This window comes from Lethenteron reissneri, chromosome 72 (genome assembly GCF_015708825.2).
Source record: "Lethenteron reissneri isolate LAM-NWPU_2019-01 chromosome 72, ASM1570882v1, whole genome shotgun sequence".
Lineage (NCBI taxonomy): Eukaryota > Metazoa > Chordata > Hyperoartia > Petromyzontiformes > Petromyzontidae > Lethenteron > Lethenteron reissneri.
Window position 1 is genome coordinate 7,283,615 of NC_083850.1, and position 19,058 is coordinate 7,302,672.

The 19,058-nt window shown below is 46.7% G+C and overlaps 2 protein-coding genes across 2 annotated transcripts in view; both read right to left on the bottom strand.

The window, feature by feature from the left end:
- The window catches only part of LOC133361393 (zinc finger protein 271-like), a gene marked incomplete at its 3' end in the record, with an annotated part of 28,027 nt that extends 19,654 nt beyond the window's left edge, over positions 1 to 8,373 (bottom strand). The window contains exons 1-2 of the mRNA XM_061580326.1: positions 8,306 to 8,373; positions 4,308 to 5,052 (exon numbers count right to left, since the gene is read on the bottom strand). Coding sequence (XP_061436310.1) covers positions 4,308 to 5,042 — 735 coding nt within the window. The remainder of the gene's footprint in view (positions 1 to 4,307; positions 5,053 to 8,305) is intronic.
- Positions 8,374 to 14,846: 6,473 nt separating this feature from the next.
- Positions 14,847 to 19,058, bottom strand: part of LOC133361364 (oocyte zinc finger protein XlCOF6-like) — a 28,753-nt gene continuing 24,541 nt past the window's right edge. The window contains exon 4 of the mRNA XM_061580289.1: positions 14,847 to 18,303. Within this exon, the coding sequence (XP_061436273.1) occupies positions 17,112 to 18,303 (1,192 nt within the window). The 3' untranslated portion in view covers positions 14,847 to 17,111. The remainder of the gene's footprint in view (positions 18,304 to 19,058) is intronic.

The following is a 19,058-nucleotide window of genomic DNA, read 5'->3' on the forward strand; positions in this document are numbered from 1 at the left end:
CCCAACGTGCGGTGGAAAATAAACTTACGATCGCGCAAAGGAATCTAAGGTTGTAGATTTCTTTAGAATCGGCTTATTCCCGTTTGATGGATACCACAAACGCTCAGCAGATATCGATTTTCGCCACACACTTCATGGTCATTTCCCCCCCCCCCCCTCCCCCAAATACAAAAGTGTATTTTTATAATTTGTGCATGGTGTACATTTTGCAAAGTACCCACATGGCAAATTTCAAGTTTGTTGCATGTCGGGAAGTACGCTAAACATTTTGAACAGACAACACATTCACAAATTTTCCTTTCATATATAGAAGACTAGCTTGACTTCCCCGGCTTCGCCCGGGACTTGGATTCACCACGCCCGGCCGCCTTTGGTCTCCCCAGTGGCGATGTTCACACACCACATCAGTTACTCGTTTGAGGTTGAGTCGACCTAGGGGAAGCCCAGGACCAGTAAAATAATCGTTGTGGCCGTGAGCGGGAATTGAACTCGGGTCGCCGGGTTCGTAGCGCAGCGCGCTCACCACACATCATCTCTAAAACACAGAAGTGAGATGGCTTTCTAAAGGTAAATCACTGGCCAGAGTTTTTGAGTTGCGAGAGCCACTCCAGAGATATCTTTTACAAAAACAGTCACCACTGGCAGAACATCTCAGTGACACAGAATGGGTCGTAAAACTTGCTCACTTGTGTGACATAATCAGCCTGCTCAACGTACTCAATCTGTAATTTCAGGGGAGATCGACAACTCTGTTCAATTCGGCAGATAAAGTGGCTTAATTCAAAGCCAAACTGGAATTATGGGGGCGACGAGTGAACATTGGAACTTTTGACATGTTTCAAACACTAGCAGAGATTTTGAAAGAGACTGAGCCAGGGCCTTTCTCCCAGCTGGTGCATTAAAAGCTATCTCAGCTTTTAAAAGAGTTTGAGCATTACTTCCCAACCACAAAAGACCCACGAACTGGGAAGGAATGGACCCGCGACCCATTTGTGAATAAGCCAGGTGAATCGACTGTCTGTGCTAGAAGAGGATCAACTGCTTGAGATCGCAAATGAAGGTGGCCTTAAAAGTATGTTTGAGACAATTTCAAATCTCGATACGTTCTGGATTAAAGTCAAGGCGGAATATCCTGATATTGTCACAAAAGCACTGAAAAGCCTGCTTCCATTTCCAACATCCTATCTTTGTGAAGCAGGGTTTTCTGCAGTGACAGCAACCAAAACGAGATTATGGAGTAGACTGGACATAGGCAACACGTTTCGGGTGTCACCGTCTCCCATCACCCCCGATGGGACCATCTAGTAACAGGAAAACAAGCTCACGGTTCCCACTGATTCTGCATTATGGTGAGTTGTATAATTATTTCATATTACAATGTAATAATATAAATAAAGTGCACAACAAATATAATGTGCTTGAATCATCATAAAACCCACCCCCCCCCCCCCCCCCACACTGGTACATGAAAACATTGTCTTCTTACTAATTGTGATAATACAAAGATTCTCGCTTTAACTTTTACTGATTATGTTTTAGTGTAATTCTATCAGGTCTCAGAATTCAGATCTCGCCAAAGAACACAGTTCTTATAATTAAGATCATTATGCATGAACTTAGGAAGGAACCACTCAGACACTTCTGTGTTAAGCAACTTTAATTTCTAAACAAAAACATAACACTCTAATATGCGAACTCTTATGCTTGGAATTGTCAATACAGTACTCCTGGAGATGTGCTCCTCATTGATCCGTACATTTAACCCTCAATGATTGCGTTGTTAAACTGGGTAACAGAGCAATCGGTTAATTCCTCAGAGTAACACGAGCATAGGAAAAAAGTCCTTAAAAATAAATGTGACAATATTCATACTAACAGCAATAAAGAAACATGTCCCGAGTGCAAAAGTAGACCTCAATGAATTCATTGGTAGATTATGTAATTAACTAAACGTCTTGGAACAATGGTGTGCGGCAGTGTGTCTGCTTCAGCAAATGCTTATCAATTGGCTAAGGCTTCAATAAATTCGCGGGCAAGATTCTGTGATCAAAATAAAAATTTCAACACAATAGTCTCCCTGTGAGTGTGTGGATTCGTAACGTAGGTTTATAAACGTTAAGTTTCGTCAATGAATTCATCGGTACAGTTAAAATTAACAAAAAGAACGACTAAAATACTTCTCAACGACCGTATCCATGTGACTCAATGGGCAGCAATGTTCTTCATTATCAGCTAATAGTTGACGCACTCTTATCATTCTTCTTATTATTAGTCCCGGTATGTGCGGTGTGTGTGTGTTTGGTGGTTTTGTCTCCTTGATCAATTCTTTGCATCAAGCAGACGCTGGGTGATACGTGGTGAGTATGTGAGTGTGGGGGAGGGTCATACACACAGCTTCCTCGCTCTCTCTCTCGCTCGGCGGCAGCTGGAGCTGCTGCCCACTGCTGGATGAAGAGTCGGCACGACGCTCGCCGTCGGCGGTGCGCGATGATTCCGTCGTCAGATAGCGCCCGCAGCTCGTCTGCTGGTCGCCGTTCCTCACTCTTGTCTTGGTTCACAGCTGGTGCTGGTCGGTGCGTGTGGGTCGAACCCACGGCGCTCTCCTCTTCCTCACGGGCGGCTGGTCAGGCTCTTTCCCCTGCTGGATGAGCTGAGTCGGCACAATGCTCGTCTTTGAAAGTGCTCGACAGCGCTCGCCGCTCGTCCGCTGGCAGCTGACACCCTTGCTCGGTGGCGCTGCTGCGCTCTCTCTCCGGCTCCGTGCTCTCTGGCGATGCCTAGTTGTGCGTGCAGCTGGTTCTCTGCGATGCTGGCTTGGTCGATGCTTGGGCTTCCACCCTTTCTCCCGGTTGATTGCTCGTCGTTGCTCGTCACTCTATCTCTCGGGCTGCAGCTGCTCGTGGGAGCTGGCACTCAGTGTAGAATAACTTTGAGCGATACTTCTTCCGTCAGCGCCGAGCTCGTACTTGGTGACCAATTGCTACTCGGCAAGCCTCTTCATCCTTGGTTGATTGCAGAGTCCCACCCCAGAGCTTGCTGCTTGCAGTAAGTCAACTCTTTGCGTTGATTTCGTGGACTCGTGGCTTCTGCTGGTGCAGCTCGTTGACGATGTGCCAGTCAAGAGGGCAGGTTCCCCGGAGCCTGCCGATCGCAGCTGCTCGTGAAAGCTGGAACTCACTCTCAAAACTTGTAAATTGTATTCGCACACCTCTTGAACAACTGCGAAAGCTTAGTACAATACAACTTATCGCAATCCTTGACTTTGCAAGCAACTGAAAACATCAGGATAAATGTAGAATAAAACTCTCAGCGATACTCTGTCGGTCCATGCCGAACTCTCGCACAGAGCATCACCTCGCCCCTCTTCTCTGCGAGACACAACACCCATTGTTGATATCGAGGCCTTGCCCCGGAGTCTGTCCGTCGCAGTACTCTGTCGCTTGTAGTCTTCTGTAACTCGCAGTAGTCTCTCCCCTCGGATCGCCGTGGTTAGTCATAGGACAAAACATATGCATTATCTTTGAAACTGATTGGTCCACACCAGAAACAGCTTTCTTTCGAGCCGAGTATCAAAAGGTGATAATTCAGAGGACTCCAAAAGGCGTGCTCTTCGAGTGTTTGTGATGAGATATGATACAAAACTCCGAGTTGCTGAGGCGATTAAGCGAGCCCCATATAAATGCTAAAATTATAACATAGTGAATGCTTGGGAGTTTATTGGCTCTCGCTCCTAGTTAGAGATCTACCCAACCCACAGTTCTGCAAATACTGACCGCTCTTACTCTGCAGGTTGAACCTAGGAATGGAGTGTTCAACTTCACGTTCTTTTCATTAAAGGCCTGTGACAAATGTGAATCTATTGCAGCTTCATTGTCTCAAGCTTACACATCTACAGGTTCTCCATTTGACCTTTTATTGTCTAAGAAGTCCACCCACACCTCCACTTCCACAAACTGCTGGGAGTTGCCTCGCTCTGCCTCACAGTCAGAATTCTCCTCCTGCTTCACGTTGCCTCCATTGATGTGAAGGTCCGATTTTGGAGTTGAATGTTCATCTTCACATTTGACCTTCACTTTTTCGCTCTTCACTGTCACTTCTTCGCTCTTCACCGTCGCCTCTTCAAATGTCACCTTGATACATTTCATTGTGTCCAAGCTGGAATTTATTTCTAGTTCTTTTTTCAGGAGGGATGGGCTCATTGCAGCACTTTGACTTTCACAAGTCGATTTCAGACTACACTCCTTGGGGGTCTTCTGATGCCAGTGTGTTATCTGGTGTGTATTAAGCTGTGTTGTCTGTGCAAATGCCTTCCCGCACACAGTGCACTTGAAGGGTTTCTCTCCTGTGTGTATTCTCTGGTGTATTTTAAAATAAGACGAACGTGAAAATGCCTTCCCACACACACTGCACTTAAAGGGTTTCTCTACTGTGTGCGTTCTCTCGTGCATTTTAAGATTTGATGAATGTGAAAATGCCATCTCACACACACCGCACTTGAAGGGGTTCTCTCCTTTGTGCGTTCTCTGGTGGATTGTAAGATTAGATAACTGTGAAAATGCCATCTCACACACACTGCACTTGAAGGGTTTCTCTCCTGTGTGTATTCTCTGGTGGATTTTAAGATTAGATGAATGTGAAAATGCCATCTCACACACACTGCACTTGAAGGGTTTATCTCCTGTGTGTGTTCTCTGGTGTATCTTAAGATAATATGAACTTGAAAATGCCTTCCCACACACAGTGCACTTGAAGGGTTTCTCTCCTGTGTGTGTTCTCTCGTGTTTTTTAAGACCAGATGAAAATGAAAATTCCTTCCCACACACACTACACCTGAAGGGTTTCTCTCCTGTGTGTGTTCTCTGGTGTTTTTTAAGATTAAATGAACCTGAAAATGCCTTCCCACACACAGTGCACTTGAAGGGTTTCTCTCCCGTTGGAGATCTCTGGTCTTGTGTAAAATTTCCAGTACAATCCATGCTGTTTGCATACTGGTCCCATTGTTGTCTTTGTCTACTGAGCTGCGATGAGTGCCTTTGCTCCATCAGACCAATTCTGCAGAGGAAGCATCAGAAGAAGGATCAGCTGCAGACAGAAAAAAATGTCCACACCATCTTCATCAGTATCGAGGCACAGAGGAATGAATATATACAGTCACACATGCCTTACACGTCTATATTTATCCATATATTCAAGATTATCCACAATTCATCACATGGGCAAAAGGTTAAAAATATGCCTGGAAGCCCTAGTATCTTCAAAATAAATGTTGGACCAAAACACCAAGCACACAATTTCAGCAGCCTGGGTGCAAAAGTAGTATTTATAAAAGCAAATATCAGCTAACATAGCAAAGGCTGTTGGGAATAATACTAATTGTATTATGCAGAAATGCATAAATAAATGTTCAATCGAAACTTTAGAGGTGTGAAGCCAGGCTCAGATTTGCTTGAATGCTTGGATGAACAGATATAACTTCAGCGGCATATGTGCTGTTAATTTCCTGTTTCCATTCTTCCAAAAAGTTCCAGAGGGAAACTAAAATAAGCGATTGTTTTGATTTAACCTCCATGCTCAATAGTTAATATAATTTACTGCAAATACAAACTTGACACTGTCACACACTGGCATGGTAAAAAGTGGTGGTGTGTCCAGAACCATTCCTGGCCGCCTTCATCTGCTTAGTATTGACGCTTCCTCCCTTCACCATGTAGTTAATTTAAGATCAATCAACATAGCAGAGGCCCACAAGCAATTCAGCTTTCACTTATCAATCATGTTTGCTGGCAGTGGTAATCAAACTAATTGTTGAGTTCATAATGCAGTGAAATAACTGCACCACATCTCCCCACAAAGATAAACTCTAAAATACACATACATTTCACATGCATCATTAACATATCTAAACAAAAATCCAACATTCATGACGAATTGCAAGTAACCTTATCCCAGTGCTAATGCCATGATAGGTGCAATTTAAGGCCATGTAAGTGTGGATTCCTTGACAGCAGGTAATGATCCAGGTGTCAAGGGATGACTGACAGATGAACCAGCTGTGCTCCCCACTGTCTTGCTGGGTTTTTAGGAACCCAGCGTTCCACCTATTCATGTGGGCATCGCACATCCGACCTCTTCATTGGACCAGATGACGCCAAAAGGCGTACAACTCAAAAAAGGTGTCAGTTTTGTTGCCAAATAAAAGGGTAAAAAAACAATTATCATATTTTGCTACTGGCAAAGGAGGTTCCAATGGTGTAAATGCTTACCCCGAGCTCTCATACTCTGATAGTGCATTGTCTTTGAGTTGTACGCCTTTTGGCGTCATCTGGTCCAACACCATGTGAGACAAGGCTCTAAGAAAAGCTGTCTCGGGTGTGGACCAATCAATTTCAAGGACAGTGCATACATTATCAGAGTTGTGTTTTTTTTTGCATTCTGACCGCAGGTATTGTGGTCAATGCAAACATGACTCCTTGTAAAAAAAAGGTGTCAGTTTTGTTGCCAGATAAAAGGGTAAAAAACAATAATCATATTTTGCTACTGGCAAAGGTGGTTCCAATGGTGCATTGGGAGCTTCTCAAACTACATAATTATTTATTGATTTAAAGCTTTATTGACTGCAGGAAGTAATACTCTTTGGGTCTTTCGGTCAAATCGCGTACATAGAAAATAATAGATCATGACGTTTCGATCGCAACACAAGCAATCGTCTTCAGGTGAGAGAAAAAGCTGTTGAGACAAGGTCTTATATAGGCCTGAGATGGGTGCATCAAGGTAGGTGGGTGGAGCTAGTCCAACCAATTGAAATAAATACTGAGAAACCGTATACAAAAAATATCCCAAGACAAAAAGAATTGTACAAATCTGGAAATGATAAAAGGGGAAAAGCCTCTTCTTATATTTTTCTACTGGGAAAGGAGGTCCCATGATGTAGCTGCTCACCCCGAGCTGTCATTGTTCTGATGGTGGTGTTGTCTTTGTGCTGTGTACGCCTTTTGGCGCTGTCCTCTGGTCTAACACCGTTTGAGACTAGGCTCGAAAGAAAGCCGTCTCTGGTTTTGGACCAATCAGTTTCACAGACAATGCACAGATTATCACAGCATGTGTTTTGTTTGCATATTGATCGCGAGTATATTGTGGTTAATGCAGACACGATTCCTTGCAAGAGGTTTCAGTTCGGCGTTTTAACATCTTAACACCTAAATTTTTATTTAAAGCTTTCGTGACTGCAGGGATTCATATTCTTGATTCTTTCGGTAAAGTCATCAAGTAGAAGGGAAATAATAAAATATGAAACAATTAAAATTTCTCACAACGTTTCGATTGCAACACGAGCAATCATCATCAGATGTGAAAAACAAAGCAAGACAATTTTCCAAAATTTTCATAAATTTTCTGGCTGTTTTTCACACCTAAAGTCACGTTGAAGAAAAACAATAAACTAAAAACATTTCTCACGACTTTTCAACTGCAACACGAGCAATCATCGTCGGGTGTGAAAACACGGCAAGAAAATTTTCCAAAAATTTCTTGCTGTTTTTCACACCTAAAGTAACGTAGAAGAAAAACAATAAAATAAAAAAAATAAAAATTCTCACGACGTTTCGACTGCAACACGAGCAATCATCGTCAGCTGTGAAAAACACAGCAAGACAATTTTCCAAAATTTAGAAAAATTTTCTTGCTGTTTTTCACACCTAAAGTCATGTAGAAGAAAAACAATGAAATAAAAAAAATTCTCACATTTCGACTGCAACACGAGCAATCATCGTCAGGTGTGAAAAACAGCACGAAAATTTTCCAAAATTTTGAAAAAAATTCTTGCTGTTTTTCACACCTAGTCACGTAGAAGAAAAATGAAATAAATAAAAATTCTCACGTTTTGACTGCAACACGAGCAATCATCGTCAGATGTGAAATCCACAGCAAGAAATTGTATTACTTTATTTCCCTTCTATGTGACTTCACCGAAAGAACCAAGAATATCTTAACACCTGTTTTGTTGCCAAAAAAGGGGAAAAAACCTCTTCTTATATTTTGCTACTGGCAAAGGAGGTCCCATGAAGTAGTGAGCCAGATGAAGACGAATTAAACTTAAGCAAAAGATTAAAGCAAATGCAATCAGGCGAGGGCAGGCGGCAAGGCCCCGCGTGGCTAAACCCCGCGTTGTAATGTTCCAACCTGGACATCGATTCCATACTCGCAGCTACTCAATTGATATCCCTACGAGAGAGAGACGGAGAGAGGCTCTACCTGGGTAACAACAATAACCACCACGACAACAACCACCACGATGTTAACTTCTCACCTCGGATCTTAGAGCACGCGCGCGGTGCAGCAGCTTATGGATATGTCGTGACGTCACGCGGAAGCAAGCGGTGACATGACGTCACTAGAGGGTTTGAACACACAATCCCCTCCCCCAACGAGCGGCGGTGTAACTAAATAAATTATGTCAATGAGACGGGCTCAAGTCCAGTGATGAGGCGTGGATGCTGAAGCAGTCACAATGAACTAGCGATTATATTTAGGAATAAATTGTTAATTAACCGTCAGTTGATAGTTTCAGTTTCATTTATTTGGTACTAGCGGTAAGTACCCGACGTTGCCCGGGCGAAAAAGGCAGACACACATGTAGTTACACACAAATGGACTGACACACACACATAGAGTTACACACACAAATGCACTCACACATATGTAGTGACATAAGAAGGGAGGGCCTGCTGGGGGCTCTGGGACCCTGGGTGGGCCAGGCGCTTAAGCCTCTTGGCACCAGGCGTTGGGTTCCCAGGCGGGTCCAGACGCTTAAGCCTCTTGGCACCAGGCGTTGGGTTCTCAGGCGCTTAAGCCTCTTGGCGCCGCCAACGGGGGGGGGCTGTGTGTGCTCTGTGGGATGTCTGGTGGCGCACACGGCCCCACCCCTCGTTGGACCAGGCATAAAAGGGGAGCTCCCTGGACGATCAGGGCCCAGTCGTAGCTCAAGACCCAAGACCCAAGACCAGCCATCGGAGGACCCTGGGACACTGTGAGAGCCAATGGTGGGACTCTGGAACTCCCGACTCTACGACCTTGTGAGGGCGAGTTCCAGAGCGTAGCCAGAGTAGAGTATCTAGGCTGTGTACCTAGGCTGTGTACCTAGGCTGTAACAGAGTATCAGGAGTGTTGGAGAGTCAGGACTGTTGGAGAGTTGGACTGTTGGAGAGTGTTGGGTTGTAATAAACAAGTTACCTCTACAAGTGTCTCCGGAACCCGTTACATTTGGCGTCAGAAGTGGCTATGGAGACAAGAAGTAAGCCACGTACCTTCAGTCCTGACGGCGATGTCGAGGAGCAGGCAGCGATGGGGCGGCCAACGCCGGCCGACAGCGACGCTGCACCGCTGGCCGACAACCACGCCGCACCGCCGGCTAAGCAGCTGTCTGCTCCGCCGACCGTCCCCTCTCCAGCGTCGGGAGCAGGGATGAAAGAGGCGCTGCTTCGCCTCGCAGAGCTGCTTTGCGCCACCGCCTCCCTCCTGGGTGAGATGCGGCGCTCACAGGCGATGGCGGGAGGGAGAGAAGAGGCGCAGCGCTCGCCTGAGCCCGCCGCCGCCACGGGCATGGTGGACGCCACCGGCATTCCCGTGCCGGGGGTGGGGGATACTTCCGGGAATGACATCACTTCCACCGGAGGAGAAATGACCGCTGGGAGCAACGTCACTTCCAGGCCCAGAGTGGCCCAATCAAACAACGCCGCGTCATCAGCGCTGCGACCTTCACTGCCGGACGACAGCTGGCTTCAACCTAGCATACCGCGTCATCAGCGCTGCGACCGGACAGTGAGAGCGCCATTCTTACTGTAACCGGCGCCGGGGCCGGCACATCGACCGACACGCTGGTCGCCGCCTCTGCTGCTCTGGCCAAAGGTTGGAGGTCAGGAGACCAGGCCCCTGACACTTCCTACATTTACGCGCTCCGGATTAATGATTTTTTTGTTGACATTCTCTTCGTTGTCGACGGGGAGTCGTGATTGTTGTTGGGTAAACTGTGTGGAGCTTCGCTCGTGAGTGTTGTCAATGTGTGTGCGAAACTTTGCTTGTGATTGTTAACAATGTATGGTTTGTATTGAGCTTTGTTCGTGATTGTTAATGTATAGCTTGTGCTGTCATTGTTAACGATGTATATACTGTATGGGGCATTTATTTTGAGATGGTGACATGCTACCAAGGATTTGGAATTGTCATGCTGGCTCTCAAATATCTTGGGGTGCAGATCCTGACCAGGATGGCCCAGCGGGTGTTGCGTGTCTAACACGAGAGTTGTGGTCCCGTCATGCTATGGCTGACGGCTTGACCTGACAGCCCAGAGATTGAAACACTCCGTGGCATGTCTAGCCTAGTGGGCTGTGCGCTCACATGGCTCGGAGAGTCTGGTCCCGTCATGGAGTAGCTGACGGCTTGACCTGACGGCCCGGAGGTTGAGACCCTCCGTGGTGCGTCTGGAGCAGTAGACTCGCCCTGACGGCCCGGAGATTGAAACACTCCGAGGCGCGTTGAAACAGTGGGCTAGAGATTCATGGTGTTCAGGTGTAGTTGTCCCGTTACGTTGGGACTGCATCCCTCAGTTGTTAGGGTGCATGTTGTGCAGGGAGTGAACGATGGGTCGTCTCAGCTCGGTCGGTACAGCTATATGCTGCGATGCGAGTCTTGGAGAGAGACTGGGTCTCAGCTCGGTCGGTACAGCTATATGCTGCGATGCGAGTCTTGGAGAGAGACTGGGTTGAAATTCCCCCCCCCCGATATGGCCGACGTGCGCGGTTTTAAGATGGAGACGCACGTTGGAAAGGCGGGGGGTGCTAATGGTTGACATGTAATGTCGGTGGTGGTTCTCATTGAGGGCTGCTGGGACGCAAGCACGGGATGCCTTGGAGATGCGGTTCGCGCGTGCGGCCACCATTTATGGACAGGAGCAGGCAGATTTATTTTGTTTGTGTCATGTAAATTTTATATATATATTTTAAATGTAGATACTGGAGCAGCCCTGAAGTGTGACTTCTTTGCCTAGTACATGGGTCGACCCTGAAGTACGACTTCTCGACCCGGGACGTAGACAGACGTCCGGATTAGTGTGTGTAGAGGGATGCTCGACATGTTGGTCTTCGCCTTCTCTCCACCTGACGGATGGGAGGCTGGCAGAGTGGTGTGGAACCCTGCCATCCATGCGGTGGTTGTGCATCCAACGCGTCGGAATCTGTATATTTGTTGTTGTTAATTCCCCGTTTTCTATGCGGATCCCGAGGAGGGCTGGGTGTGCCGCGGGTCGTTTGTTCACGTGTCATTGCTTCACCTTTTTGTTGATTGATGCTTGTATATAGTGTAAAGTTGTACAGGTTGGTTATGGTATTTATGGTTGCTTTCTTGTTCTCTTTTCTTTTCCTGTTGAGGCTCGCGTATTTTTTTTCTCTCTCTCCCTTTCGTTAATTTAAACTTTCTAATTATTGACAGCCGGGTCGGCTGGAGGCTACGTAGAGGGGGGTAATGTAGTGACATAAGAAGGGAGGGGCTGCTGGGGGCTCTGGGACCCTGGGTGGGCCAGGCGCTTAAGCCTCTTGGCACCAGGCGTTGGGTTCCCAGGCGGGTCCAGACGCTTAAGCCTCTTGGCACCAGGCGTTGGGTTCTCAGGCGCTTAAGCCTCTTGGCGCCGCCAACGGGGGGGGGCTGTGTGTGCTCTGTGGGATGTCTGGTGGCGCACACGGCCCCACCCCTCGTTGGACCAGGCATAAAAGGGGAGCTCCCTGGACGATCAGGGCCCAGTCGTAGCTCAAGACCCAAGACCCAAGACCAGCCATCGGAGGACCCTGGGACGCTGTGAGAGCCAATGGTGGGACTCTGGAACTCCCGACTCTACGACCTTGTGAGGGCGAGTTCCAGAGCGTAGCCAGAGTAGAGTATCTAGGCTGTGTACCTAGGCTGTGTACCTAAGCTATAACAGAGTATCAGGAGTGTTGGAGAGTCAGGACTGTTGGAGAGTTGGACTGTTGGAGAGTGTTGGGTTGTAATAAACAAGTTACCTCTACAAGTGTCTCCGGAACCCGTTACACATACATAGACTAAACAACAACCGCCATTCGCCACTAAGTGGCGGTGACGTCACCACAACGCTTGTGCCAGGCTATGTGCACCTTGAGGCCACATGAAGTGTCGAACGCCTGCTGGCAGGAGGTCACGGTGCAAACCCAGATGGCACAGGTCGACTGAGACGACTGGCTGATGCACCACCTGTGGCCCCTACTGTGGCAACTCGCTGTGCTTTAGCCGCCCGGCGCTCCGCTCGTTGTTGTGAGCGTCGCTCCTCCGCCCTCCGTTGTTTATGGAGGGCGATTGCCTTCAACTGGCCAGTAGCGTCCTTCACGAGCCTCCTCCACAGAGGCCGATCTTGACATGGCTGGTACCAGTCATCGGCAAGTCCACTCAGCTCCACGTCCTCCTGTACCACATCACTCCATCTCTTCTCCAGCCCGTGCCACGGCCGTTTAGCCCCTTCGATCCGGCCAAACAAAAGCTGTTTAGGCATGCAGTGGCTGGGCATGCGGGCTACATGACCTGCTGGAGGAGCTCACGGATGGGACTTTGCCCAGATCTTTCAAGGATTTGTGAGCTCTTCACACAATCCAGCCTGGTTAAACCCAGGATGCATCGTAGGCAGGCCATCCTAAATGTTTCTAATCGGCGAAGATATTCCATTAGGGGGGGTCCAAGTTTCAGAAGCATAGAGAAGGGAGGGAATGACCGTGGCCGAGAAGATCTGAAGCTTCGTGCGGAGTGATAGAGCAGGTAGCTTCCAAACAGTGTTACACAACCGATGAAAAGATAATCCGGCTCAACGGATTCTGAGTGAGACCTCTGCTGTTAAACCAGAGCTGGTCATTAGCAGACTGGCAAGGTATGGGAAACTCTCCACTGTCTCCACAACTGCCCCATCACCCATCGGGAGTTGTGGGAATGGAGTGTCCGATGGTACAAAATACCCAGGCAGGTGCTTTGTTTTGGTGGGGCTGATGGTAAGGCCCCACCTCTTGGTGGCAAGCTCCAGGTTCAGCAACGGCACCGAGAACTCCTCCTCCGAGTAGCAATTAGCAGATTATCGGCATACATAATGTGGCTGAGCAATAGGGAGCCATCCCTTAACCGCACCCGGGCATCGATCAGCCTCCCATTGTATCTGTACCAAATGGAAATTCCTCCGGTACAGCTATTGAAGGCTTCACGAACTACGTGGTCAAAATAGATGTTAAATGTGGGAGCCAGAGGACATCCCTGTCGCACCCCAAAGTGTACAGGGAAAGGCTCTGACTCCCGGCCACGTAGTTTTACCCGGGCCCGCTCACCATCATGAAGGTCCTTATGGATGGTGATCAGTGGGTGAGGGACTCGGAAAGCATGAAGAACAATCCAGAGCCCAGGCCTACTGATGGTATCATAAGCCTTGAGCAGGTCAATAAAGCACACACATGGACTAAGACGCACACATGGACTAAGACACACACATGGGCCTACAGACACGCAAAGAAATAGACTTACACTGACTAACATTGAGGCATGCACACAGAGCAACTAACACACACGCACATGGACTCAGACACACACGCACATATGGACTCACACACACAAAGACATCGACTTAAACACACACATATGGACTTATACACACATAGACATCCACTTGAGATATACACACACATGGAGTTACACACACATATGGACGTACACACATACAGCGACTCACACACATACATAGAATGAGACACACATTGCCGTACACAGACATACAGACTGTCACACATAGACATCCACTTGAGATATACACACATGGAGTTACACACACATATATCGACGTACACACATACAGCGACTCACACACAGACATACGTGGACTCACACACACATTTATGTAAACACACATATGTACTTACTCACACACATAGACTAAGACACACACACACATAGACTAAGACACACACACATGGACTTAGACAGACACACACACATGGACTTAGACAGACACACATAGATAGACTGACACACACACAGCCCTACACACATACACATGTAACACACAGACATCTACTTGAGAAACACAGACAAAGCTTTTAAAAGAGTTTGAGAATTACTTCCCAACCACAAAAGACCCCCGACCTGGGAAGGAATGGATCCGCAACCCATTTGTGAATAAGCCAGGTGAATCGACTTTGTCTGTGCTAGAAGAGGATCAACTGCTTGAGATCGCAAATGAAGGTGGCATTAAAAGTATGTTTGAGACAACTTCAAATCTCGATACGTTCTGGATTAAAGTCAAGGCGGAATATCCTGAGATTGCCACAAAAGCACTGAAAAGCCTGCTTCGATTTCCAACATCCCATCTTTGTGAAACAGGGTTTTCTGCAGTGACAGCAACCAAAACGAGATTATGGAGTAGACTGGACATAGGCAACACACTTCGGGTGTCACGGTCTCCCATCACGGCCAGATGGGACCATCTAGTTACAGGAAAACAAGCTCAGAGCTACCACTGATTCTGCATTATGGCGAGTTGTATAATTATTTCACATTACAATGTAATAATAATATAAAGTGCACAATAAATATAATGCGCTTGAATCATCATGAAACCATCCCCCCCGCCCCCCCCTGGTCCGTGAAAAAACTTGTCTTCTTACTAATTGTGATAATACAAAGATTCTCGCTTTAACTTTAACTGATTATGTTTTAGTGTAATTCTATCAGGTCTCAGAATTCAGATCTCGCCAAAGGATACAGTTCTTTTAATTAAGATCATTATGCATGAACTTAGGAAGGAACCACTCAGACACTTCTGTGTTAAGCAACTTTAATTTCTAAACAAAAACATAACACTCTAATATGCGAACTCTTATGCTTGGAATTGTCAACACAGTACTCCTGGAGATGTGCTCATTGATCCGTACATTTAACCCTCAATGATTACGTTGTTAAACTGTGTAACAGAGCAATCGGTTAATTTCTCAGAGTAACGCGAGCATATACAACGATAGGAAAAAGTCCTTAAAAATAAATGTGACGATATTCATACGAACGGCAATAAAGAAACATGTCCCGAAGGCAAAAGTAGACCTCAATAAATTCATTGGTAGATTATGTAATAAGCTAAATGTCAGTTTCATCTAACTAAATGTCTTGGAACAATGGTGTCCAGCAGTGTGCCTGCTTCAGCAAATGCTTATCAATTGGCTAAGGCTTCAATACATTCGCGGGCAAGATTCTGTGATCAAAAGAAAGATTTCAACACAAGTCTCCCTGTGTGTGGATTCGTAACGTAGGTTTATAAGCGTTTAGTTTCGTCAATGAATTCATCAGTACAGTTAAAATTAACAAAAAGAACGACTAAAATACTTCTCAACGACCGTATCCACGTGACTCAATGGGCAGCAATGTTCTTCATTACCAACTAATAGTTGACGCACTCTTATCATTCTTCTTATTATTATCAGTCCCGGTATGTGCGGTGTGTTTGGTGGTTTTGTCTCCTTGATCAATTCTTTGCGTCAAGCAGACGCTGGGTGATACGTGGCGAGTATGTGAGTGTGGGGGAGGGTCATACACACAGCTTCCTCGCTCTCTCTCGCTCGGCGGCAGCTGGAGTTGCTGCCCACTGCTTGATGAAGAGTCGGCACGACGCTCGCCGTCGGCGGTGCGCGATGATTCCGTCGTCAGATAGCGCCCGCAGCTCGTCTGCTGGTCGCCGTTCCTCACTCTTGTCTTGGTTCACAGCTGGTGCTGGTCGGTGCGTGTGGGTCGAACACACGGCGCTCTCCTCTTCCTCACGGGCGGCTGGTCAGGCTCTTTCCCCTGCTGGATGAGCTGAATCGTCACGATGCTTGTCTTTGAAGGTGCTCGACAGCGCTCACCGCTCGTCCGCTGGCAGCTGACACCCGTGCTCGGTGGCGCTGCTGCGCTCTCTCTCCGGCTCCGTGCTCTCTGGCGATGCCTGGTTGCGCGTGCAGCTGGTTCTCTAAGATGCTGGCTTGGTCGATGCTTGGGCTTCCACCCTTTCTCCCAGTTGATTGCTCGTCGTTGCTCGACACTATCTCTCGGGCTGCAGCTGCTCGTGGTAGCTGGCACTCAGTGTAGAATAACTTTGAGCGATACTTCTTCCGTCAGCGCCGAGCTCGTACTCGGTGACCAATTTCTACTCGGCAAACCTCTTCATCCTTGGTTGATTGCAGAGTCCCACCCCAGAGCTTGCCGCTTGCAGTAAGTTAACTCTTTGTGTTGATTTCGTAGACTCGTGGTTTCTGCTGGTGCAGCTCGTTGACGATGTGCCAGTCACGGGGGCAGGTTCCCCGGAGCCTGCCGATCGCAGCTGCTCGTGGGAGCTGGAACTCACTCTCAAAACTTGTAAATTGTATTTGCACACCTCTTAAACAACTGTGAAAGCTTAGTACAATACAACTTATCGCAATCCTTGACTTTGCAAGCGACTCAAAACATCAGGATAAATGTAGAATAAAACTCTCAGCGATACTCTGTCGGTCCATGTCGAACTCAGCACCGAGCATCACCTCGCCCCTCTTTGCGAGACACAACACCCATTGTTGATCTCGAGGCCATGCCCCGGAGTCTGCGCGTCGCAGTACTCTCTGTCGCTTGTAGTCTTCTGTAACTTGCAGTAGTCTCGATGTATGGGTCGTGTCTCTGTCTTTACGTGAATCTCTCCCCTCGGATCGCCGTCTGGTCATATGACAAAACATATGCATTATCTTTGAAACTGATTGGTCCACACCAGAGACAGCTTTCTTTCGAGCCTAGTATCAAACGGTGTTAATCCAGAGGACTCCAAAAGGCGTGCTCTTCGAGTGTTTGTGAAAAGATATGATAAGCGAGCCCCATATAAATGCTAATATTATTATAACATAGTGAATGCTTGGGAGTTTATTGGCTCTCGCTCCTAGTTAGAGATCTACCCAACCCACAGGTCCGCAAATACTGACCGCTCTTACTCTGCAGGTTGAACCTAGAAATGGAGTATTCAACTTCACGTTCTTTTCATTAAAGGCCTGTGACAAATGTGAATCTATTGCAGCTTCATTGTCTCAAGCTTACACATCTACAGGTTCTCCATTTGACCTTGTATTGTCTAAGAAGTCCACCCACACCTCCACTTCCACAAACTGCTGGGAGTTGCCTCGCTCTGCCTCACAGTCAGAATTCTCCTCCTGCTTCACGTTGCCTCCATTGATGTGAAGGTCCGATTTTGGAGTTGAATGTTCATCTTCACATTTTGCCTTCACTTCTTCGCTCTTCACTGTCACTTCTTCGCTCTTCACTGTCACTTCTTCGCTCTTCACCGTCGCCTCTTCAAATGTCACCTTGATACATTTCATTGTGTCCAAGCTGGAATTTACTTCTGGTTCTTTTTTCAGGAGGGATGGGCTCATTGCAGCACTTTGACTTTCACAAGTCGATTTCAGACTACACTCCTTGGGGGTCTTCTGATGCCAGTGTGTTATCTGGTGTGTATTAAGCTGTGTTGTCTGTGCAAACGCCTTCCCGCACACAGTGCACTTGAAGGGTTTCTCTCCTGTGTGTGTTCTCTGGTGTATTTTAAAATAAGACGAACGTGAAAATGCCTTCCCACACACACTGCACTTAAAGGGTTTCTCTGCTGTGTGCGTTCTCTCGTGCATTTTAAGATTTGATGAATGTGAAAATGCCATTTCACACACACCGCACTTGAAGGGGTTCTCTCCTTTGTGCGTTCTCTGGTGGATTGTAAGATTAGATAACTGTGAAAATGCCATCTCACACACACTGCACTTGAAGGGTTTCTCTCCTGTGTGTATTCTCTGGTGGATTTTAAGATTAGATGAATGTGAAAATGCCATCTCACACACACTGCACTTGAAGGGTTTATCTCCTGTGTGTGTTCTCTGGTGTATCTTAAGATAATATGAACTTGAAAATGCCTTCCCACACACAGTGCACTTGAAGGGTTTCTCTCCTGTGTGTGTTCTCTCGTGTTTTTTAAGACCAGATGAAAATGAAAATTCCTTCCCACACACACTACACCTGAAGGGTTTCTCTCCTGTGTGTGTTCTCTGGTGTTTTTTAAGATTAAATGAATCTGAAAATGCCTTCCCAGACACAGTGCACTTGAAGCGTTTCTCTCCCATTGGAGATCTCTGGTCTTGTGTAAAATTTCCAGTACAATCCATGCTGTTTGCATACTGGTCCCATTGTTGTCTTTGTCTACTGAGCTGCGCTGAGTGCCTTTGCTCCATCAGACCAATTCTGCAGAGGAAGCATCATAAGAAGGATCAGCTGCAGACAGAAAAAAATGTCCACACCATCTTCATCAGTATCGAGGCACAGAGGAATGAATATATACAGTCGCACTTGCCTTACACGTCTATATTTATCCATATATTCAAGATTATCCACAATTCATCACACGGGCTGTTAAGACACACAATGAGGGGGCAAAAGGTTAACAAGTAAACCCGTAAAAACAAAGTTTTTCACTCTAAATCCTTTATATGCGTGGCGGCTAGAGTTCTCTCGTCCTCTGGCTTGAGATGGCTGCAATCTATGGGTCAGATGATTGTCTGCCAGTATTAAGCAATTGGTAATTAAATATTTAATTTGTTTTCCCTAAACAGTGTAAAATTTTGGAAAAAATGTCAGCTCGATTGGATCACGGGAAGTGGGTTAAAAAACGAGCGAAAGATTTGCACGGTCCTAAGCAAGCAAGCGAACTTAATATAAAGGATTTAAAAATATATTCACCTGTGGAGGACGCGGGGATCGATCCTGCGACCTTTGGCATGGGAAGCAAGGGCGCTACCAACTGCGCTACTCCGCCACGGCCTGTGGAGGGGTTACGCTCTGGGCTCTTATACTGTGACGTTCAACCAAAGCCAAGAATGAGTTCTATTTGAATATATGTAAAATCAATTTTTTTTGCCTAAAAAGTGTAAAATTTTGGGAATTTTTTAAAAAACGACCGAAAGATTTGCACGGTCGTAAGCAAGCAAGCACGCAAGCAA